At 59.4% G+C, this 19,418-nt stretch overlaps 1 protein-coding gene across 2 annotated transcripts; it reads right to left on the bottom strand.

The window, feature by feature from the left end:
* Positions 1-706: 706 nt before the first annotated feature.
* On the bottom strand, positions 707-18,609 carry TGFB1 (transforming growth factor beta 1). 2 transcript variants are annotated; one of them, XM_075538042.1, is made up of 7 exons: positions 17,409-18,609; positions 14,202-14,362; positions 12,785-12,902; positions 11,338-11,415; positions 10,687-10,840; positions 1,699-1,852; positions 707-1,040 (listed from the first exon to the last, which is right to left on the bottom strand). In XM_075538042.1, exons 1-7 carry the CDS (start codon positions 17,755-17,757, stop codon positions 882-884), a joined length of 1,173 nt encoding a protein of 390 aa, XP_075394157.1. In that variant the 5' UTR covers positions 17,758-18,609; the 3' UTR covers positions 707-881. The 2 variants fall into 2 exon arrangements, with proteins under 2 accessions (XP_075394157.1, XP_075394158.1); XM_075538043.1 differs by having other exon boundaries at positions 10,687-10,837; positions 17,409-18,606.
* Positions 18,610-19,418: the final 809 nt, after the last annotated feature.

Here is a 19,418-nt window from a genome sequence, read left to right as displayed (position 1 = left end):
GAGTGGGGGGTCATGATCTGACCCTCACAACTCTGGGGTTGATTCTATTCCAGCTCACAGCATGCACCCGAGTTCAGGGGCGGCACAACTGCTCCCTAAACTAAACTAAAAAGAATTCCACACTTGTTGCTGTCAAGTTCCATCCTGGCTCCCAGCCACCCTACAGAAGGTGGAGCTGCCCCTGTGGGTTTCAGAAAGGGCACCTCATTACCGGAGTAGAAAGCCTCATCCTTTTGCCGCAGAGCAGATAGTTAGTTTCGAACTTCTGACCCTGCGGTTGGCAGCCCAACTCCTAACCCACAGGGCCACCTGGGCTCCTGAGAACTGCTCCCTAGGTGCTGACTTTGGGGACGCCTACTGCCATCAGGTGGATTCGGACTGGCCGCAACTCTAGAGGACAAGGTAGAACGGCCCCAGTGCATTTCCGAGATGTGGAACATGGAGTCTTTCCGCTGCGGATTTCAAACCGCTGGCCTTCCGGTTAGCAGCCACCGCCCCCGCCCCTATGACCTGTCACATACGGCCCCACCAACCTTTAGGTGCCGGTGCCCGCGCTTAACCCACCGCGCCACCAGGGACTCTCTTGGGGCCAGTGCCTACCTACTATGCGCAGCAAGGGATGCCGAGCAGGGGTCAAGTGACCTTGACCTGGGCCAGGTGAGGTGTCTCCATCCGCCCGCCCCCCCACCAATGACACACCAATTCCTAGTTCTCTCTCCACCTTTAATGACCCCCCAGGTGGACCTGGGGACGCAGGCGTCCTTAAATACAGCCCCCCCTCTCCGGGGCGGGCGGGGCGAGGGCGAGGGCGGGGCCGGGCCTGCCGGAGGGGCGGGGCCTGCCGGGTGGGCGGGGTCGGAGGGCGTGGCGAGGGCGGGGCCTCAGCTGCACTTGCAGGAGCGCACGATCATGTTGGACAGCTGCTCCACTTTGGGCTTGCGGCCCACGTAGTACACGATGGGCAGCGGCTCCAGCGCCTGCGGCACGCAGCACGGCGCCGCCGACGCGCCCGGGTTGTGCTGGTTGTACAAGGCCAGGACCTGCGGGGGGCGGGGGCGGAGTCAGGGGCGGGGGGCGCGGGAGGGGACCCCCACCCCCCAGCCTCCCCGTTGCAGGCTCTCAGGGCCTCTCTGGGCGGGCCTCTGGCTCTCTGCCCCCCGGCCTGTCTGCGCGTGCTGTTCGCCCCCCACCTTCCTGGCTTGCTTTCTCAATCTCCTGTCCGGTTCCTGCACGTGCTCCATCCAGTGTTTCCAAGGCTGTCGGCTACAGGGGCCGCGACTGGCGTCGCTTTCGAACCACTGACCTTTCGCTTAGCAGCCGAGCTCTTTAACCACTGCGTCATCAACGCTCCTTTGTTGTTTCCAACTCTTGGCTTGTGCCTCGGCTCTTCCCGCCTTGCAGTTTCCTTCTCCTGCCGTTTCCTCCCTCATTCTCTCTCTGGCTCTCTCTCTGCCTGTTCTCCTACCTCCTCTCTCCCTCTGACGGTTTCTTGGGCGCTCTACTTCCTCTGCCTCAGTTTCTCAGGCTGCTCAGACCTTGGCTCTACCTTCTCACCAACCCCCAATCTGTGTCTCTCTCTCTGTGCACCCCCCACCCCACAGCCACCAATTCATCTCTCTAAATGTACCTCTTTTTCCTCTACCCACTCACCCCCAACGCCATTCCTGCTCCCCAGCCCAGCCCTACGGGGCAACGCACCTTGCTGTACTGGGTGTCCAGGCTCCAGATGTACGGGCAGGGCCCCAGGCAGAAGTTGGCGTGGTAGCCCTTGGGCTCATGGATCCACTTCCAGCCCAGGTCCTTGCGGAAGTCGATGTATAGCTGCCGGACACAGCAGTTCTTCTCCGTGGAGCTGCGGGGCAGGAGGGCAGGGACGTTGCTGCGTGGGAGGGTTCGGGGCAGCCTGTGGCCCTTCCTCCCCCATGGGTGTCCCGGCCCTGGGGTTGCTCGCGCCCCCACCAAACCCATCTCCATCTTGGTCTCCCTTGCACCCCCCGTTGACGACGACCACCACCACCACAGTCCTAGTGACCTGGGTCAGTCGCTCACAACGACTAAGCACTTCCGCTCCCCTGTGAACAAGACCTGGTCCATCGATTCAAGATAAGCCTGCAAGAAGCTGAGGACCATCCAGGGGAGGGCTCAGGAAACCGCGCAGAGCCACACAGGGGAGCTCTGGACAAAACCAAAAGACCAAACTCACCAGCACGGAGTCGACCCTGACTCAGAGCGACCCTACAGGACAGGGTAGAAAGGACTGTCCCTGGGGGTTTCCGTGGCTGTCAGTCCTTAAGGGAGCGGAAAGCCTCATCTTTCACCAGTGAAGTAGGTGGTGGGTTGGGATGGCTGACCTCGCTGTGATGAGCTCATTGCCTAACCCGCTCTCCCATTAGGGACAGCATTCAGAACAACAGACAGGAATCCCTGCCCTCCTGGCCGTCAACTGTGTGAGAATGGTCAAGGCATACCTGAACTGCAAGGCGCCACCAGACCTGGCTGGCCTCAACTCTCTGCCTCACTTGCCCCCACTCCAGTCCCACTGGCCTCCCAGCTGTTCCTCAATCTCAATCCGACCTCAGGGCCTTTGCTCGGGCGATTCCCACAGATATCCGGGTCGCCCTTCCCGTCAACAAAATGGTCCCGAGACCGTCTTTTTCCCGTGGAGAAGCTTCCTTCCTAGAGCAGAGACTCAAGGAATATCAGTCACGCGGCTGAATGTCACCTCCTCAGAGGGAACCTTCCCAGGCCATCCAGCCCAGAGAGCAATCTAAATGACTGTCAATTCTGCTCTGTGTCATCCTGGCCCCGCGGTGATGCAGGCGCATCCGAAGACGCCCACATTTGAGGTCCAGTGGCCAAGTCCCGGGAACAACTGAAAGGGGACAGAACTTGCTGGAAGCCCAGGATGCATGATCTTTGCGCCATTGTATCTGAAATGGCCCATCATTTTAAAGTTGGAGAATACGAAGAGGAAGCATGAATTCATTTGTCCCTAGCATCCACTTCTTTCTGCTCCCTTCCCCTCGGTGATCTCCCTTCTTAGAACATCACGTTGCTGCTGAGAAGTGGCTTCCCGCTGGCTCTGACTCACCGTGACAACGGAACGGAGAACTGCTGGTCCGGCCCGGTGTCATCTTCCTAATTGTTCTCATGAAACCCACTGTGGCAGCTGCGGTCTCGGTCCATCTCCTGAGGCTCCTCCCCTTTTTTTGCTCCCTCTCTAGTTTCCTAAGTCTGATGTCCCCTTCCGGGGACTGGTCATTCCTGATAACATGCCCATATGGTTATGGGAGACAGTCTCGCCACCGTGGATCATAAGGGACATCGTGGCTGTACTTGCCCCAAGACAGACGGGCTTGTTCTGGTGGACTGGGCAGCTGGGTTTTCCTCCCCAGCCCCCTCATTCCAACGCAGCAGCTCTTCGCCGGTCTTCCTCCTGCCTTGTCCAACTTCCACATGGACGCCGAAGTGATTGAAAATGTCATGGCGTGGGGCCGGCGCACCTCAGTCCTCAAAGCGACCTCCTTGCTCCTCAACGCTTTAAAGAGGTCTTGTCAGCGGCAGATTTGCCCAAGGCCAGGGGTCACTTTGCCCTCTTGACGGCTGCTTCCACGGACGTGGACGGCGGATCCCAGCAAAATGAAACCCATGACAACTTCCATCTTTTCTCTGTTTACTAGGATGCCAACGATTGGTCCAGCTGTGGGATGGGTGGTTTTCTCTCACCTGGTAATTTTTCAGAGATTCACAAAGGGCAGGGAGTTTGATCTGGTTTATTCTTTAGGTGCCTCCAGGATCCAGACGAGTGCCCGACCCACAGCAGGCGCCCCGAAAACACGGAAGAACCGTTTAGTCTACTTCTTACTGCCCTCCAGGGCAGTTGCTTCTGCCCCATGTGATCCTGTAAGGCAGGCTTGCACAGCCCCTGTGGTTTCTAAGGTTGTAACTTTTTATGGGATTAGAAACCCTCCTCCTCCCGTGGGGGAGCAGCTGGTAGACTTAAGTGCTGACTGACCTCAAGGTTAGTAGTCCCGCTCGCTCGCTCACTCGTAACCTGCTTGCAAAACAGGTGTTTAAGAAAGACTCTCCCCTTTGGGCAAGACCGAACATATGAGAGGGATGTGGGTGTGACCCGTAAGACCCTCTCTGGAAGGAGACACAGGCGCTGTCAGAGATGGGGTGACCCTGAGCACCCCATTTCCAAAGTTTGAGTTCACGTGCCTCTGTTCAAAACCCCATCAGGGCAGGGCAGGGGAGGGGAGGTTGGGGGCCACTGAGGTGCTCACATGAGTGACTAGAACAATGAACACAATGTTCTGAAACCGCGGTGATGGCTGCAGACCGCTCTGCGATATAGTTAAACCGCTGTGTGCTACGCGGATATGTCAATAAAACTTCTCCGCGTTTGTTTTTTTAAGCCCAGTCCTTAACTGTGCTCCTTTGAAAAGAAAATCGCCTCTCTGTCAACAAGTCAACAACTGCTTTCACAGAAAAACGAGGACCTAAAGGGGCCGAGAAACGGAAATCGGGAGAAAGCTCGCCGGTTGTGAGCAACACAACCAGCGTCACTGAAGGTGTGTCGAAGCTGTGGACCCGGAAACCTACAAATGACTGTGTTGCCCATCACCTAAAAAGCAGTCAAATATAATGTTTCTGTCCACAAACTTTTTGAACTCCGCCCCCATGGCATATTTTAGCATAATTTTAGCATAATAAAACGAAGCAAGAGGAAAGCTATGGAGCCTCGGAGCCTCGGAGCCTCGGAGATAGGGGCAGATGGTTGGACACAGGAAGCGTAGAAGTCCGGGCGGGGTGCTCAGGGCCCGGCTCAAACGGACCCAGGAGCCAGTGGTCTTAGCTGCCCTGTCAGCCAGTGTCGCCTAGGCAGAAGAGGAGGAGGCAAGGGCAGGGGGTGTCTCTGGGGAAGAGACCGGGCCTTTCCCAGAGCTGCCGCGCACCTGGAAGAAGTCAGGAGGCTGAGATCCCTGCCTAGTCGCATCAGGATCATGCTGAGCCTCAGTTTCCCTCTCATGAAGAAGGAGAGTTGTCAGGGGAAGCCAGCCCCTAACACATCATTACGGGACTGGTAGGTGCAATTGTACATTGATGATAAGAGAGTGCAGGATCAGTGCCGGTGCTCACCTGAGGACCTAAGGGACGTCCGTCAGGAGGTCCTTGACCTTGGCAAGCCCCTCTGCCATCCTATCTACCTCTGCTAGGGATTGAGCTGTTCCCCCTAAAGTAGGGGAATATGTCTATTGAAATTTCAACCCCTGGACCTGGACGGAGGAGAGCCCTGGTGGGCTGTTAACGTCAAGATCCATAGTTCAAATCCACCAGCCGCTCCCTGGGAGAGAGGTACAGCTTTCTGCTCCCTTAAACACTTAGGGTCCCCATGAGTCGGAGCGTACCAGAGGCCAGTGAGTTTGGTTGGTTTGGTATTTAGAAAATATGACCCCCGTTTAAAAATCGCAGCTTTCTCCTGTTACACTAGTAACGTAAGCCCCATCGAGTGAATCCCAAACATAGTCATAAAAAGGGTTACACCACCGGCGGAACAGGCACACCCAGGGGAAAAACAGTCTCTGGAGAGAGACCGACAGACAGACAGACAGACAACACGCCGAGGGCCACCAAGACCAGCCAGCAACAAGAAGCTGGGATAGACATTTTTAAAGTCCCTTCCCTAAATTCCTGCCCTGAATTTGGACTTCTAGCCTCCTGGGACTGTGAGACACGGTATCTCTTTTCCTTAAAGCCACCCATGCGTGGCCTCTCCTGACTGGGACACATCACTTAGACAGGGCCTGATGAGTCAAGGAGCCCTGGTGGCCAGCTGTGACACGCTGGGCTGCAAACCGCCAGGTCAGCAGTACAAATCTACCCGCCACTGCGAGGGAGAAAGACGAGGCTGTCCACTCCCATCACGTGGACTAAGCCTGGGACCACACAGCGAAAGTGGGCACGGCCCCTGTGCAGGACAACGCGTGAACTTCCCAAGGGCCCCCCGTTTAAAAAATAAAACATTACGGCTTCGGAAACCCACAGGGATCTTTCTGGCCCACCCTACAGGGTCGCTGTCAGGGGCTTGATGGCAGTGAGACTCTCGAGATGCCTTAGAGGGTAGAAACCCACTTGGGATTCCCAAGGGAGGCCCAGAGGCGCCCGGGTCTCCCTTAGGTGAGGGAGCGGGATCCCGAAGGCTTTCCGACAGACATGTTCACTGGAGCTGAGTCAGGAGAGCTTTCTGCGACTGGTAGTTTCCCCGCAGACTTCATCTTGAGCTCTGGGGTCTCTGTCCCCAGCTTCAACCAAGGTCGATCCATGGCCAAGTTCACTGTCGCTCGCCTGTCCCCACCCGTGTTTCTCTCCCTCCCCTGCGGTGTGTATTTTATGTTTGCCAATTTAGTCGAATCCTCCAGGTGTACGCCAGGGATGGCCGACACCCCCACCGAGCGTCTCCCATGCTCCTCACGCCCCCAGACGGACAATGAGATGGTGGCAGCTGGCGCGGGATAGCGAACGGAAAAAAAAGGACAAAAGAAAACGACCAGTCAGATTGCTCCTTAGAAGTGAAGAGGGGGAGACTTCGTCTCCATGTCCTTTGGGCCCGTGACGAGAGCGGCCGGTCCCTGGGAGGACGTCGTGCTTGGTAAAATCGAGGGAGGGTGAAAAAGAAGGCAGCCCTCCAGGAGTAGACTGGGAACAGTGACTGCCACCATGGGCTCCAACATCATGCCTGGCATGCACGAGGCCCCGAGTTCAATACCTGGCACCTCCACCAAAAAGCAATTACATATATATTTTTAAAAAACCAAAAATAAATGGGCTCCAACATCACGACACGGGGGCTGGCACCAGATTCTGAAGTGCCTGCATCCTCAGGCATCTCACAATAGACAGAAATCCTGCGCTCTCTCAGCCAGGCTCCCCCATGTACCTTCTCCCCGAGGGTCCTGTACCGATGGATGACGACGTGCGGGCTCTGAGAACTTGTCTGGTCAGGATATTTCATGGAGACGGCCGTGGTCCTCTCGCGTCAGGCTTGCCTCGTTTCCCGTACTGGGTTTTCAAGGCCCGTCCATGTCACGGCGTGGTGCGCTCCAGGGAGCATCGCTCTGGACGGTGGAAGGAGCCCTGGTGACCTAGTTGACCAGGCTGTGGGCTCTCACCGGGAGGTCCGCACTTAGAACCGACTAGCTGCCATTCCTCTCGGGAGGGAGACAAAGCTTTCTGCTCCCGGGAAGAGTTACACCCCCAGAGGCAGTGAGTCTGGTGTTGATGGTTGAATGATAACTCCGTGAGGTGGATCCCACTGATTACTCATAAGCACATGCCTCGAACCTATGACGTTTCGCCGAAAACCATTGTGATATCTCTGTTTAAGACCTAACCGCCAAACCCATCCCTTGCCAGGGGGTCGGGGCTGACACAACAACCCTGGAGGACAGAGCAGGGTGACTCTGTGGTATTTCCAATACTAGAAATTTTTTTTGAAGTCATTTTATTGGCGGCTCGAATGGCTCTTATCACAATCCATCCATCCATCCATTGTATCAGGCGCATTTGTACATTTGTTGCCCTCATCATTCTCAAAACATTTGCTTTCTACTTGAGTCCTTGGGATCAGCTCCTCATTTTCCTCCGCCCTCCCCTCTCCCCCCTCCCTCATGAACCCTTGATAATTTATAATTTTTTTTCATGTCTTGCCCTGTCCGATGTCTCCCCCCACCCACTTGTCTGTTGTCCGCCCCCTGGGAGGGGGTTATAGGTAGGTCATTGTGATCGGTTCTCCCTCTCTCCCGCACTTTCCCCAATGGCTACTCTCATTATTCATCCTGAGGGGTTTATCCGTCCTGGATTCCCTTGTTTCCGGCTCTGATCTGTACCAGTGTACATGCTCTGGTCTAGCCGGATTTGAAAAGTAGAATAGGGTTCATGATAGTGGGGCCGAGGGGTGGGAGGAGGGAGACTGTAAATCTTTTTTTGTGGGGGGGTTGGAAATCGTTATAAAGAGAAACCAGCCTCATCTTTCTCTCTCAGATGGGCTACTGGGTTTGAACCGCTGACCTTGTGGTTAACAGCCCAAGACGAGGAAGTGTCTCCTTAAAACATAAGCAGCAAAGTCCACTGCCATCCAGCCCATTCTGACTCACCATCACCCCCCCCCCCACAGAGTCTCTGCAGCTGTCACTCCTAGGGGGAGCAGAAAGCCTCGTCTTACACGGCGCTGCTGGTGACTCTGAAGAGCCGAACTTGTGGTGAGCATCCCAACACGGAGCACCAAGATCAAATCCCAAACTCCTGGCCATGTGTCCATCTGCCTCCCAGCAACCCCACAGGACAGGGCAGAGCCGCCCCTGCAAGCCTCCGACACCGCAACTCTTCACAGGGGCAGAAAGCCTCCTCTTGCTCCCCCAGAGCGGCTGGTGGTTTCGAACTGCCGACCTGGAGGTTCGCAGCCCAAAGCATCACCACTAGGCCACCAGGGATCCTCAAGAGCTCCTTCAGGCATCACCATGGCACCACGCAAAAACGTAAAAAAAAAAAATTTTTTTTTAAATAACAATCATTCCTTAAGGATCATCCACAACCCCCAGCCGACGTTCACATGTCCTAGTCTCTTCTATATATTTCCTCACGGTCTGTATAAACCAAAACACCAACCAGGCACAACGGACACGCTCCTCACCAGTCCTAGGAAGCGTTGACAGGGCTGGCTTCTCCTTCCTTCCCCCCTCTGCTTGAATGTGTTGAAGAAACTGGGGCGAGCTGCTCCCGGGAACCCACATGTTGCTGACAGTGTGCTTGTGGTTTTGGGAACGTGTCCCGCTGTCCCCATAGTACTGGATAATTGGTAGTTAGTTCGCAGCGTCTTGATCGGAGTTCAGTTGGATGTGCTGACTAGACTTCCCCGGTGATGTCATGGCCCTGCGACGGGGCCCCCAAGGCAGGGTGTCTGTGTCCCTACTGTGGGTGCCCAAGGCCACATACCAAGCTTCACTCACAGGGGCTGCTGGGGTCTGGGGTGGGGGTCGAGTGAAGGAGCCTGACTTTCTGTATCAAGCCAACGAAGACCCTCTCAGCTAATCTGATGCGATGAGTTAATGAGGGGTCCCGGGGAGGCCCTTGGTTCTACAGAGGAGGACGGCTCAGTGGTTCTGAGCTTTAGGAAACCGGATTGCCAGGCCTTACTTCCGCAGAGGCTGGGTGGGTTCGAAGCACCAGCCTTTCCACAAGTGGTTAAGGGTAAACCATTGGCCCATCTGCACCACCCAGGGGCCTCCCCAGAATTGAGAGGCACTCCCAAACCTTGTTATGGTAGGGAGTGAGGAAGTCAGACTATCACTGACTCAAAAGGTGCAGCCTTCCAACCTTGAATCTCAACATCCTAGGAATCTCACACGGAGCCCTGGTGGTGACATGTGGGCTGCCAACGGCAGGGTGGCAGTTTGAAACCCCCAGCCTCTCTGGGGGAGCAAGAGGAGGCTCTCTGCTCCTGTCAAGAGTTACGGTCTCAGAGACTTGCAGGGGCGGCTCTACTCTGCCCTACAAGGTCACTGTGAGTCAGCTATGAATCACTGTGGCAGTGAGTTCAGTCTGTTGAGTTCGGGAGGATCCCGCATTTTAACCTTCGATGGAAATCTTCCCACACACCAGCAATGTCTTTCCCTTTTCTAGAATTCCCACGTTACAACTCTCAACCATGGCATCTCGAATTCGAGCATTTCGAAACAGCATTACACTATCACACATTACTAAGCCCCGGCACCCAGAGAGTCCAACTTGCTACTCACTAAGATCCCAACCTTCCGAGAGTCGAACGTTACAACAGCGAGCCCTAATGTGTCCAGACCACCAACACCTTGACTTTCCCCAACCTCAACATGTGGGGATCCCAGTATTTGATGACTAAGGAGTCCAACCTAGGGCAACAACATAAAAGTCTGACATGGGCAACCTTCTAATTTTGAAACCCCCAAATTCTAGGATCTGGACATCCCAGCTTCCCGAGAGTCTGGAATTCTCAGTTCTCCGTAATGTCAATGGACACCGACGGTTCGAGAACACCGACCCATCAACAGTACCGTCCTCCACTTCCTTTGACTTGGAATACCAACTTCCTTGGTATCAAACAGCCTCTGATCCCAACACCCTGTCAAGAAAGCCAACCTGATTCCAACCCAGGCAGGCTTCCCGTCCCAACATTCCAGTCTGCTGGAGAGTGAACAGTGTCCCCAGAAACATGCGTGGTGAACCCCCGTCTGCGTTTTGGGTTTTGAATTTGAGATGGTGGTACTTATCATCCCTTCGGGGATGGGCTGTCTTGGTTCTGTTAAAGAGGTCGTGTAGGGTGCATCTTGAGGCCATCTCTTTGGAGATATAGAAGAGATTAAACAAACAAGCAGAAGACAGATGAGGGAGGACAGATACCCAGACACCCGGCACCAGAGCGGAAGAGATAAGACCCTCTTGGAGAGCCCACCGAGAGAGAGAGAGCCCATGACACCCTAGCCTCCTAACTTGTGAGGAAACACACGTCTGCAGGGAAAACCACCCACGTATGGAATTTCTGTGTTAGACACTAAGGTGGGCTCTGTCCTCTGTGTGTGGTGCCCAAGCCAGAGGGACGGGTGAGCCTCCCCGGCCAGGTCCAGGCAGTCTCTGAAGGGCTGCGTGACTCACCTGAAGCAGTAGTTGGTGTCCAGGGCCCGGCGGTGCCGAGAGCTGTGCAGGTGCTGGGCCCTCTCCAGCGGGGTGGCCATAAGGAGCAGGAAGGGCCGATGCATGCCGTGAATGGCAGCCAGGTCACCCCGGCGGTTGCTGTTACTGAGCCCTGCTTTGGGGCGAGGAGGAAGGGGAGGGAGGGAGACACACACTCAGTGGGATTGGGGGTGGGACGGCCTCTCAGAGAGATGGACTCATGGAGGGGGTGGCACACACGGTGAGAAGGATGGATTCATGGGGAGACACCCTCTCAGAGGGAATGAGCTATGGGGGACGTCCTCTGCAGGATGGATCTATGCAGTGGGGGACCCACGTACTCTCACAAGGGTAGATTCATAGGGGGTCACCCTCTAGAGGGGCAGATCCATGCCGGGTGGTGACTTGCACTCACAGGGGTGGATCGGTGGGGACAGATGGATGGATGTGGGGGGGCTGAGGCAACACACTCTGAGAGCGATGGATCACACACATTCTCTCTCTCTCACACTCACACAGGGACACGTGAGCACGCTCTTGGTGGGCTAGATTGAGACCCAGCGGACCCTGCGGTGGTGGTGGTGGCGGCGGTGGCGGGGAGAGGGGTTGACCAGGGACTGGACGCGGCCTCACCCTTGATTTCCAGCTGGAGCTTCCTGTCTTTGTCGTCACAAGAGCAGTGGGTGCTGAGGCGAAAGCCCTCGATTTCCCCTGTGGGGCGGGGGCGGGGCGGGGGCCAGTCAGAGGGCGGCTCTCTCGGGAAGAGGAAGGAGGAGGCAGCCACAGGGCCTCTTCCTGCTTCTTCCCCGCTGGGCCCTGGGTCCTCGGAGGAGGCATCTGCCTTCCCACAGGGAGGACCTGGGGCCCAGCCCTTCACTTTCATTTCCTCCCACCCTTCATTCACTCCCGTTTATGAGCAGAAAAACACCAGACACAAGCAGGCAGACGCCTGGCCTCCCGCCTGCTCCCATGGGATCTGGCCCACGGTCAGAAACGTGGACATTTTACTGCCTACTGTGCTAGACCCAAGGGGCGGCCGGTGGCTTGGCGGTTCCGCGTTGGGCTGCTCACCACACGGGTTGGCAGTTCAAGCCCACCAGCCGCTCCGAGGGAGAGAAGCGAGACTTTCCGCTCCCACGAAGATCTACAGCTCCGAAACCCACAGGAGCCGCTGGACCTTGCCCTTCAGGGTTGCTCTGACTCTGAGTCAGACGCCAGACCCCCCTTTAATCGTCACCAAAACATGACGCGGAGAGGGCAGGGTGGGAAGTAAATGCAAGGGGGACTCTTTCCCAGAGGCCGGTGGGGAATCGATGCTTCCGGAAAGAAGGCGTGAACAACGTTCCCTCGGCTCCCACTCTGTGCAGGGCACGTGGGGCGTAGCTACGACCCAGCCCCTGTCCCCGTGTTCCCCAAAGCGGCTATCAACACGTCAGCCTTGGGCACGGGTTATCGAACAGACCTTTGTAATGGCCAAGGGGACACCGAGTCTTTTGTTTTGCTTCCATGGGGAGGGGACAGTAGGCCAAAGCATGAGGCGAATGCCCCGCACAGCCTCATCCGCTGCCACACAGCATCTGTTCAGGAAGCCCTTGGAGACCACCCTCTCTGGGTTCTGGGGTCTCCTCGGGGCTCTGGCACCACTTTGGATTTTCCCCACCAGGCCCCACCTCTCTGCCTGCCCCCCCCCGCTTCTGGCCCTGACCCCTGACCTCGGGGTCCCCACCATGATCATCTCTGTGGCGAGACTTCCTGGGCGTCTGGAGGGAACGGTTGGCAGGACCGGACCCAGGGCAAGTGCTTGGGAAGAAATGCACCAACCCCCACCATGCCCACTGACACGAGTCCACAAAGTGCTTGTGGCTGTTATCTGTGAGTCGTTACAGATGCAGACAGACAGCCTTGGCTTTCTCTCCTCAGGCTGGAAAGGAGCTCACTGCGCCGTGGGGGTGGGGGGGGCACAGTGGAAAATGGCTGATGTCACCCTGCTTTCACACCCACGCGCTCTCAGACAGGGGCAGGCCCCAGGCAGTTGGGGCCCAGGTGGAACCATGCAGTCACCTCCTGGAGGGGCCCTCACCTCCGTGGCTCAGCCACTGCCGCACGACGGGGGTGACGTCGAAGGACAGCCACTCCGGGGATTCGCTCGGGGCCAGCAGCCGGTTGCTGAGGTAGCGCCAGGTATTGTTGCTGTATTTCTGGGAGACGACACAGGGGAGCGCCTGTGGGTGGATGCTCCAGTGCCCCCCTCCTGACACAGGCTGACTGTCCCCCACCCACACCATCTGCTCCCCGCTGTGGCCTCCCAGACAGTCCCCCAGACAGGACAGCCACACCACGAGACCCTCAGAGCCACTGGCCCCCACAGCACCTCTCAGAAGAGGCAGAGAGGTGTCCCACAGCATCTCTTAGTAAAGAGAGATGTCTCTACAACATCTCTGGGTAGAGATATCTGCACAGCGTCTCTGAGGAGACATGTCCCCACAGAGATTCTGAGCATAGGCAGGAAAATCCTCAGGCTGGGGGCGGTGAGGAGGGGGTCCAGGCACTTCCAGCAGCTCAGCTCTGCCTTGTTGGGGGCTCTGGGCACTTGCTGTCCCTCAGTGAGTACCCTCCTTGAGAAGATTCTACTACCTTCCGGCTCGGACAGCCCGAGACTCTAAGACATCGCTGCCCCCATTCTGGAGTCAGCAGGACAAATCTGACCCCCAAATTCTCAGGCCTTAGGTGAGAGGTCATTCTGAGAACGCCCGCGTTCAGTCTGATCCCAAGAATCACACAAAGACTAAGCCTAAGACATTCTCAGAGATGAAGGGTCTACAGACCCAAGCATCTGACAAGCCAGAAAGCTAGATGCTTCCTGCCCCCAAGGCCGGGATACAACTCTCCCAGGGCTGAAGTCTCAAGTTCAGGTTAGACCTGGTTCTCTGAGAATATGAGTGCAGCTGCAGGTCTACCATCCAACATGGCGTCCTAACCGGGTCATAGAACCTTCTGGAGAATCCTTCGCTTCAGGGACGCCAGCCCCTCCAACAATCCATGTGGCAACAGTTAAACCCACAGCACCGCGGTCCAACAGAACTTTCTGCGACTGTGGGAATGCTCTTTATCAAGGACCTCCAGGATGCAGGCCACCGGCCACCCAACATGGGGCGATGACAGAGCACGAAAACACAGCTCCGGAGACCGAGAAATAGGAGGTTTAACTTGATCTCATCTTACTTCAGGCAAACACTCCTATGTGGCTAGTGGCTCCCACCTTGAACAGAGCAGTCCTGGAAGAACCAACCTTAAAAAGACACCTTTCCTTCTCAAGAGGCCAGCTTCTAAGACTGCAGCGGCCTGAGAGCCCTACCAATTCTAGGAGGCTATGAGTCTGGAAGTTTCCAAGAGCCCCATCTCAGCGCCCATGGGACCGGGTCGTGCCCACCAGCCTTCCGAGAGTCCCGTCGGGCCCCACCCTGACTCAGCCCACCTGTCCGGCCCCAGGCTCCCACCTGGTACAGCTCGACGTGCTGCTCCACTTTCAACTTGAGCCTCTGCAGGCGCAGCTCTGCCCGGGAGAGCAGCAGGGGGTCTGACACAGCTTCTCGAAGCTCCGATGTGTTGAAGAGCATGTACGTGCTGTGTGAACCATGCCTGAAAGGCTCATAGATTTCTAAACGGGAGGAGCAGAGAGAGAGGATGTCGGGGGGTTGGCTGGGGTAGGGGGTGGGGGGAAAGCTGGCACACCCTAAGCCCAAAAGGTGAACTCCAGAGCAGACACCCCTGGGGTTGCAGGTGGGAGGTGGGGTGGGAGGGGTCCAATGCCAACACTTCTAAACTGTGTGACCTTCAGCGAGAGGCTTTCTGCCCTCTGTAATAAGGCGGTCCAAGACAACCCCCTCTTCCACAGAACATCATCTGCACAGGCCTGCTCCGTCAAAGGCTGGCATCAGGGAGGGTCCAGCTGCTTGTTTTAGGCCTCCCAGCGCTGGAAGCCTTAAATGCAAGCCAGCTGCCGAAAGGCCTGGCGGTCTCCTGAAAAGCCACCCCCTGAAGCCCGGTTCCACTGTGATCAATCAGACACTGCTGCAACGGGTGCCTGGCCACTGCTGTGTGACCACGGGGAGGTCACAGCCCCTCTCTCAGCCTCGGTTTCCCGTGATTCTTTGAGCAGCCCCAATGACCTGAAGCCCCCCCCCCCACTGGCCTTCCCATCCAGACCCACCTAAAGGACAGTACTGTGGAACCTGGGACCAGAGAATCCCTCTCCCTGATCTCTGCGGATCCTCCACGGTTCAAGGGTCATGTGAAGACACCCTTTCTAGGATCACACCACAAAGGAATGGATCGGAACTGATGGGGCCTCGGGGTGGGGGGAGCCTGCAGTCTGCTGCTGCCAGCTCAGCAATCTGCATGTACCTGAGAGGTTCCAAATCCGAAGGCGCTTCCAGGAGGTGCTGATAGGTAAGCCTTACAGCCCATTTTATAGACGGGGAAACCGAGGCCTGGAGAGATCCTGCCATTGGTTCCAAGGTCACGTAACTGGGAAGCTGCAGTTGTGTGTGCATGTATGTGTGTGTGTTCAAACTCTTAGCTCCTAGGCTCTACTGTCTCCCTGCTTAATGACTATTATTACTATTGTTATGATTATTAATTGCTTCCTCCCTTAACCAACTCCTGGGCTAGTTAGAGGTGAAGTTCAAGACACAGCCCAGTGGCTGTTGGGGGTGGGGAAAGGCACAAGGCTGGTTTCCAGGCTGGGAGAAATGCAGGGGTGGGGGTCAGAAGGTACACCTTTGGGCATCCTAGAAGGGGGTGTGGGGAAAGATTCTGATGAGAACCCTTTGGCGGGGGAACCTCCCCCCTATTCCCAGCACCCTAGCACCCTCCCAAATAAACCCTGTTCTTGGCCCAGTAGTTATTCCAGGGAAGGCGCGCACCCGGGCTGGCAGGGCAGATAGGGGACAGTGGGGAGCAGGGACCAGCAGGGTCTGGGTGATTCTCCAAGGCCTGGGGAGAGGGCGGAAACCGCAGAGACAGGGCGACAGGAAGAGGGAGAGATGTGCCACACTACCTGAGGGAGACAGATCGCCTGCCTGGGCAGAAGGGTGAGCGAGAGTAAGAGGAGGCAGGGGGGCTTGAAGAGAAAGAGGGACGCGCGGGCAGGCAGGAGGAGAGAGGGATGGGGACAAGCGTACACAGAGACGGTCTGGGGCGAAAGAAGAGGATGGGGCGAAGGGGAGGGCGTGGATCCCGGAAACCTCCAAACCTCCATCACCCAGGTGAAGCATGAAGACAGAAGGGGGAACGAGATGGGGGGGGGGACGTGTTCTTTGGCTGGACGCGCACACTGGGTGCAGCAGTAAGAGGTGGGGGGGGGCGCAAGTCTGCGCACTGAGCTAAAGCGTGAACCGCGGGGACTCGCCCCCACCCCCGGGGCGCCGGGGTCCCCCGCCTGCGCGCCGGCCCGACAGGCCCAGCGGTCGCTCCACCCCCAGCCGGGGCGAGGAGGGCGGGCCGGCGGGCGGGCGGCGACGCAGCCCGAGGGCGGGGACCGGACCTGTCCCGTCTCGCCCCAGGCTCCGCGCGCGCCCGCGGCCCCCGCCCCCACCGCGGGGCACAGGAAGGGAAGGGCGGGCGGGGCGACCGGACGCCGGGGTTTCCCCAGCCTCCCGCGAGCGGACCTGAGACTTTGGGGGGGGCGGCTCCTGACCCCCGCCCCGAACTTAAACTCTGCGTGTCCTCCAACCCACCCCCACCCCCACCCCGGCGGAAGCGCTGCTCCTCCCCCAGCGCGTGGCGCCCACGTGGGGCTTCCTCGCCCCACCAACTCGGGATCTGACTCCCTGGGGGGGGGTGTCACCCCCACCCGTCCGTCTTGGGGCAGAAAACTAGACGCCCTGCCAGCCCGGGGCGGGCCTCGGGGGGCTCGCGGTGCCTCCTCGCATCCCCGCCGCTGGCCACCTTTCCCACGCTGTCTCCCTCCTCTGTCAACGCCTGCCCGAGACGCTGCGGTCTGCGCTCTCCCCGATGGTCGCCCCCTGCGCTGGGCTGCACCCTCCCAAGAAGCACACGCACTCCCAGCACCCCACGTTCCGGCCTCCCTCTCACCTGGCGGCCATCCACACACAACGCCCCGTGCGACAGCTCTCCCAGCCCGTGCCCCCCGCCCACCTCTTTTCCTGAATCCTGCGACCCCCGCGGGTCTGGGTGGGCTTTGCCCAGGCCTCCTCTGCTCCCTGAAAGTTACCATCTTGCAAATCCACAGGGGGCGGTTCTACCCTGCCCTAGACGGTCGCAAGGCCTGGGGATCGAATCTAGGGGACGGACAATGTTCTCCCTTTTCCTCAACGACTGGACGACCCCTGCCTTCTAATCTCGTCTCCTGGTGCGCCCCACCTTCCCAATTCCTCCTGTCCCTCCAGGGGACCCCCACGATGCCGCGTGTTCCCGGCGTCCCCTGGAAGTGGCCCACTTGGCTCGCTCTCTCCGGGGGGGTGGGGTTTGAACCGGTTTCTTCGATCCCACCCCCTTCCACCGCAGATCGCCTGGATCCCCGGGTGATTCTTCCACCACCCCACTCCCTTGGCACAGCGCCGCCGCCGCCAAACGTACGGGCCACCTCCGGGTGGGGGGACCTTCCTTGACCCCGTTGCCCCCGGGGGTCCCCCGCCCGCCGATGCTTGCCCCTCCCCTGGGCCCCCGCGCGCCCAGCTCACTGTGCTTGCTGTCCACCATTAGCACGCGGGTGACCTCCTTGGCGTAGTAGTCCGCCTCGGGCTCGGGCTCGGGCTCGGCGCTCTCGCCGGCCACCCGGTCGCGGGTGCTGTTATAGAGGGCGAGCACGGCCTCGGGCAGCGGGCCCGGCGGCTCGTCCCCCTGGCTCGGGGGGCTGGCGAGCCGCAGCTTGGACAGGATCTGGCCGCGGATGGCCTCGATGCGCTTCCGCTTCACCAGCTCCATGTCGATGGTCTTGCAGGTGGACAGCCCCGCGGCCGGCCGGCTCGGCGTCAGCACCAGCAGCCGGAGCAGCAGCAGCGGCAGCAGCCGCAGCCCGGAGGGCGGCATGGGGGAGGCGGCGCCCCCAGGCACGGCCGGGCGCGAGCGGGGATGGGGGGTGTGGGCAGGCCCCGCCCCTGGAGGGGCTGAGGGGAGGGGGTCTACCCTGGTGCGGGGGGCGGAGGGCCCGGGAGGGGAAAGCTGCGGCCCTCCGGGAGAAGGGAGCCAGCCGGGGTGGGGGACGCTGTGACAGCGGGGCGTCCCAGGATCCCACGGGTAACGGCGAGACGCGCAGGTCGGGAGCCAGACGGTGGGTGGCCTGGATCCCGCCTCCCGGGAAGAAGCGGCCCCGGGTGCCCCGGGGTCGCGGACGGCGGGCGGTGGGGTGCGCCCGAGCCCCGGGGGAATCAAGTTTTCGCGGGAGTCCGGGCTGGCGGCTGCGGAGGGCTGGTCCCGAGCGGGCGCGCCTTGGGGACGCCGTGCAGGGCGCCGAGGGGGAGCGGGCGTCCCGGGCGGGAGAGGCTCCCGAGTCCCCAAGTCCGTCTCGTCCGGGACAGCGCCGCGCCAAGCGGTCCCCTCGCCTCCGGCTGGCTCCCGGCGGCGGCGGCGGAAAAGTCTCAAAACTTTTTTTTCCTCTTCTCCCACCCGCTCGTCCCTCCTCCCGCTCCTCCTCCCCGCGGCGGCGGGGGCGGCGACGGCTCGTCTCAGACTGCGGCCTCGGGCTGCTGCTGCTGCTGCTGCTGCTCGGCGGCGGCTGCCTGCGCTCGGGGCCCCGGCGGCCCCGCGGGCGGCTCCGAGCCGGGGCGCCCCCCTCCCCCGCGCCGGGGGCCTGGCTGTCTGGGGAGCCGCGGCGGGAGGAGGGAGGAGGGAGGGAGGGAGGGGGTACGGCCCTCGGAGCGAAGGGCGGCGGCGGCGGGGGACCGGCCGGGGCAGCTGGGGGTTTTGAAGCCGCCCCGGCCCCACCCAGGAAGCGCGCGGGGCGGGGGTGGCCCCCGGGGGAGAGGACATGGGGGGCCGGGCCACCGTCCTCATCTCGCGTGGGCGGGCTCCGAGGGGGGTCCCTCCAACGGGGGGGAAGGGGCGGCACCCGGCTCCGCCCCACAAGCGGGGTGCTGCCTCCTGGCGGCCGGAGTCCGGGGTCACAGAGGATGAGGACTCGTGGGAAGGGCTCGAGTCAGAGGGGGGGGACACAGGGCTCAGAGAAGGGCACCTGGAGCGGATGCAGGAAGGACGCGCGCGTGAGTCAGCTAAGGGGTAGGGCCACGGTGAGCGGGTGTCCACAGGAGGGGGGTGTCAGGATAGACACAGGCATGGGAGAGGTCAAAGAGGGGGTGTCTAGGTGGGAGTTTGGGGGTAGGCATCCAAGGCAGGTGTCCAGAAGGACAAAGGGGGTCAGGAGATAGACATGGGTGTGGGAGAGGTCAAAGGTAGGTTGTCTAGGAGGTGGGGGTGTGGGGGGTCAGAGGATAGGAGTGTGGGAGAGGGGGATCAGAGGGGGGTTACAAGAGCAGGTCAGGGTCATGGTATCCAGAAGGGAGCTGGTCAGAAGATAGGTGGGCATCCAAGGCAGGTGCCCAGAAGGAGGGGGGACGGGGTATAGCCAGGGGTGTGGGAGAAAGGGTCAGTGGCAGGTATCCAGAGAAGTGCTCAGAGTAGGGGCCTGCAGGGTGGAGTGGGTGTCGAGGGGAAGCGGGGCTGCCAGACACTGGGACAAGTGAGGGCACAGGTCA

Source organism: Tenrec ecaudatus, chromosome 18, assembly GCF_050624435.1.
Source record: "Tenrec ecaudatus isolate mTenEca1 chromosome 18, mTenEca1.hap1, whole genome shotgun sequence".
Taxonomy (NCBI): Eukaryota; Metazoa; Chordata; class Mammalia; order Afrosoricida; family Tenrecidae; genus Tenrec; species Tenrec ecaudatus.
This window is presented reverse-complemented; position numbering and strand designations above follow the sequence as displayed.

Bases quoted from the DNA above. Each gene is read 5' to 3' on its own strand.
- TGFB1 (XM_075538042.1), bottom strand. From the start codon at position 17,757: ATGCCGCCCTCCGGGCTGCGGCTGCTGCCGCTGCTGCTGCTCCGGCTG. The intron at 11,416-12,784 runs GTGAGGGCCCCT...CCCGCCCCACAG, and splicing joins GCAGTGGCTGAGCCACGGAG to GGGAAATCGAGGGCTTTCGC. The intron at 1,041-1,698 runs GTGCGTTGCCCC...CGCCCCCCGCAG, and splicing joins TGGACACCCAGTACAGCAAG to GTCCTGGCCTTGTACAACCA.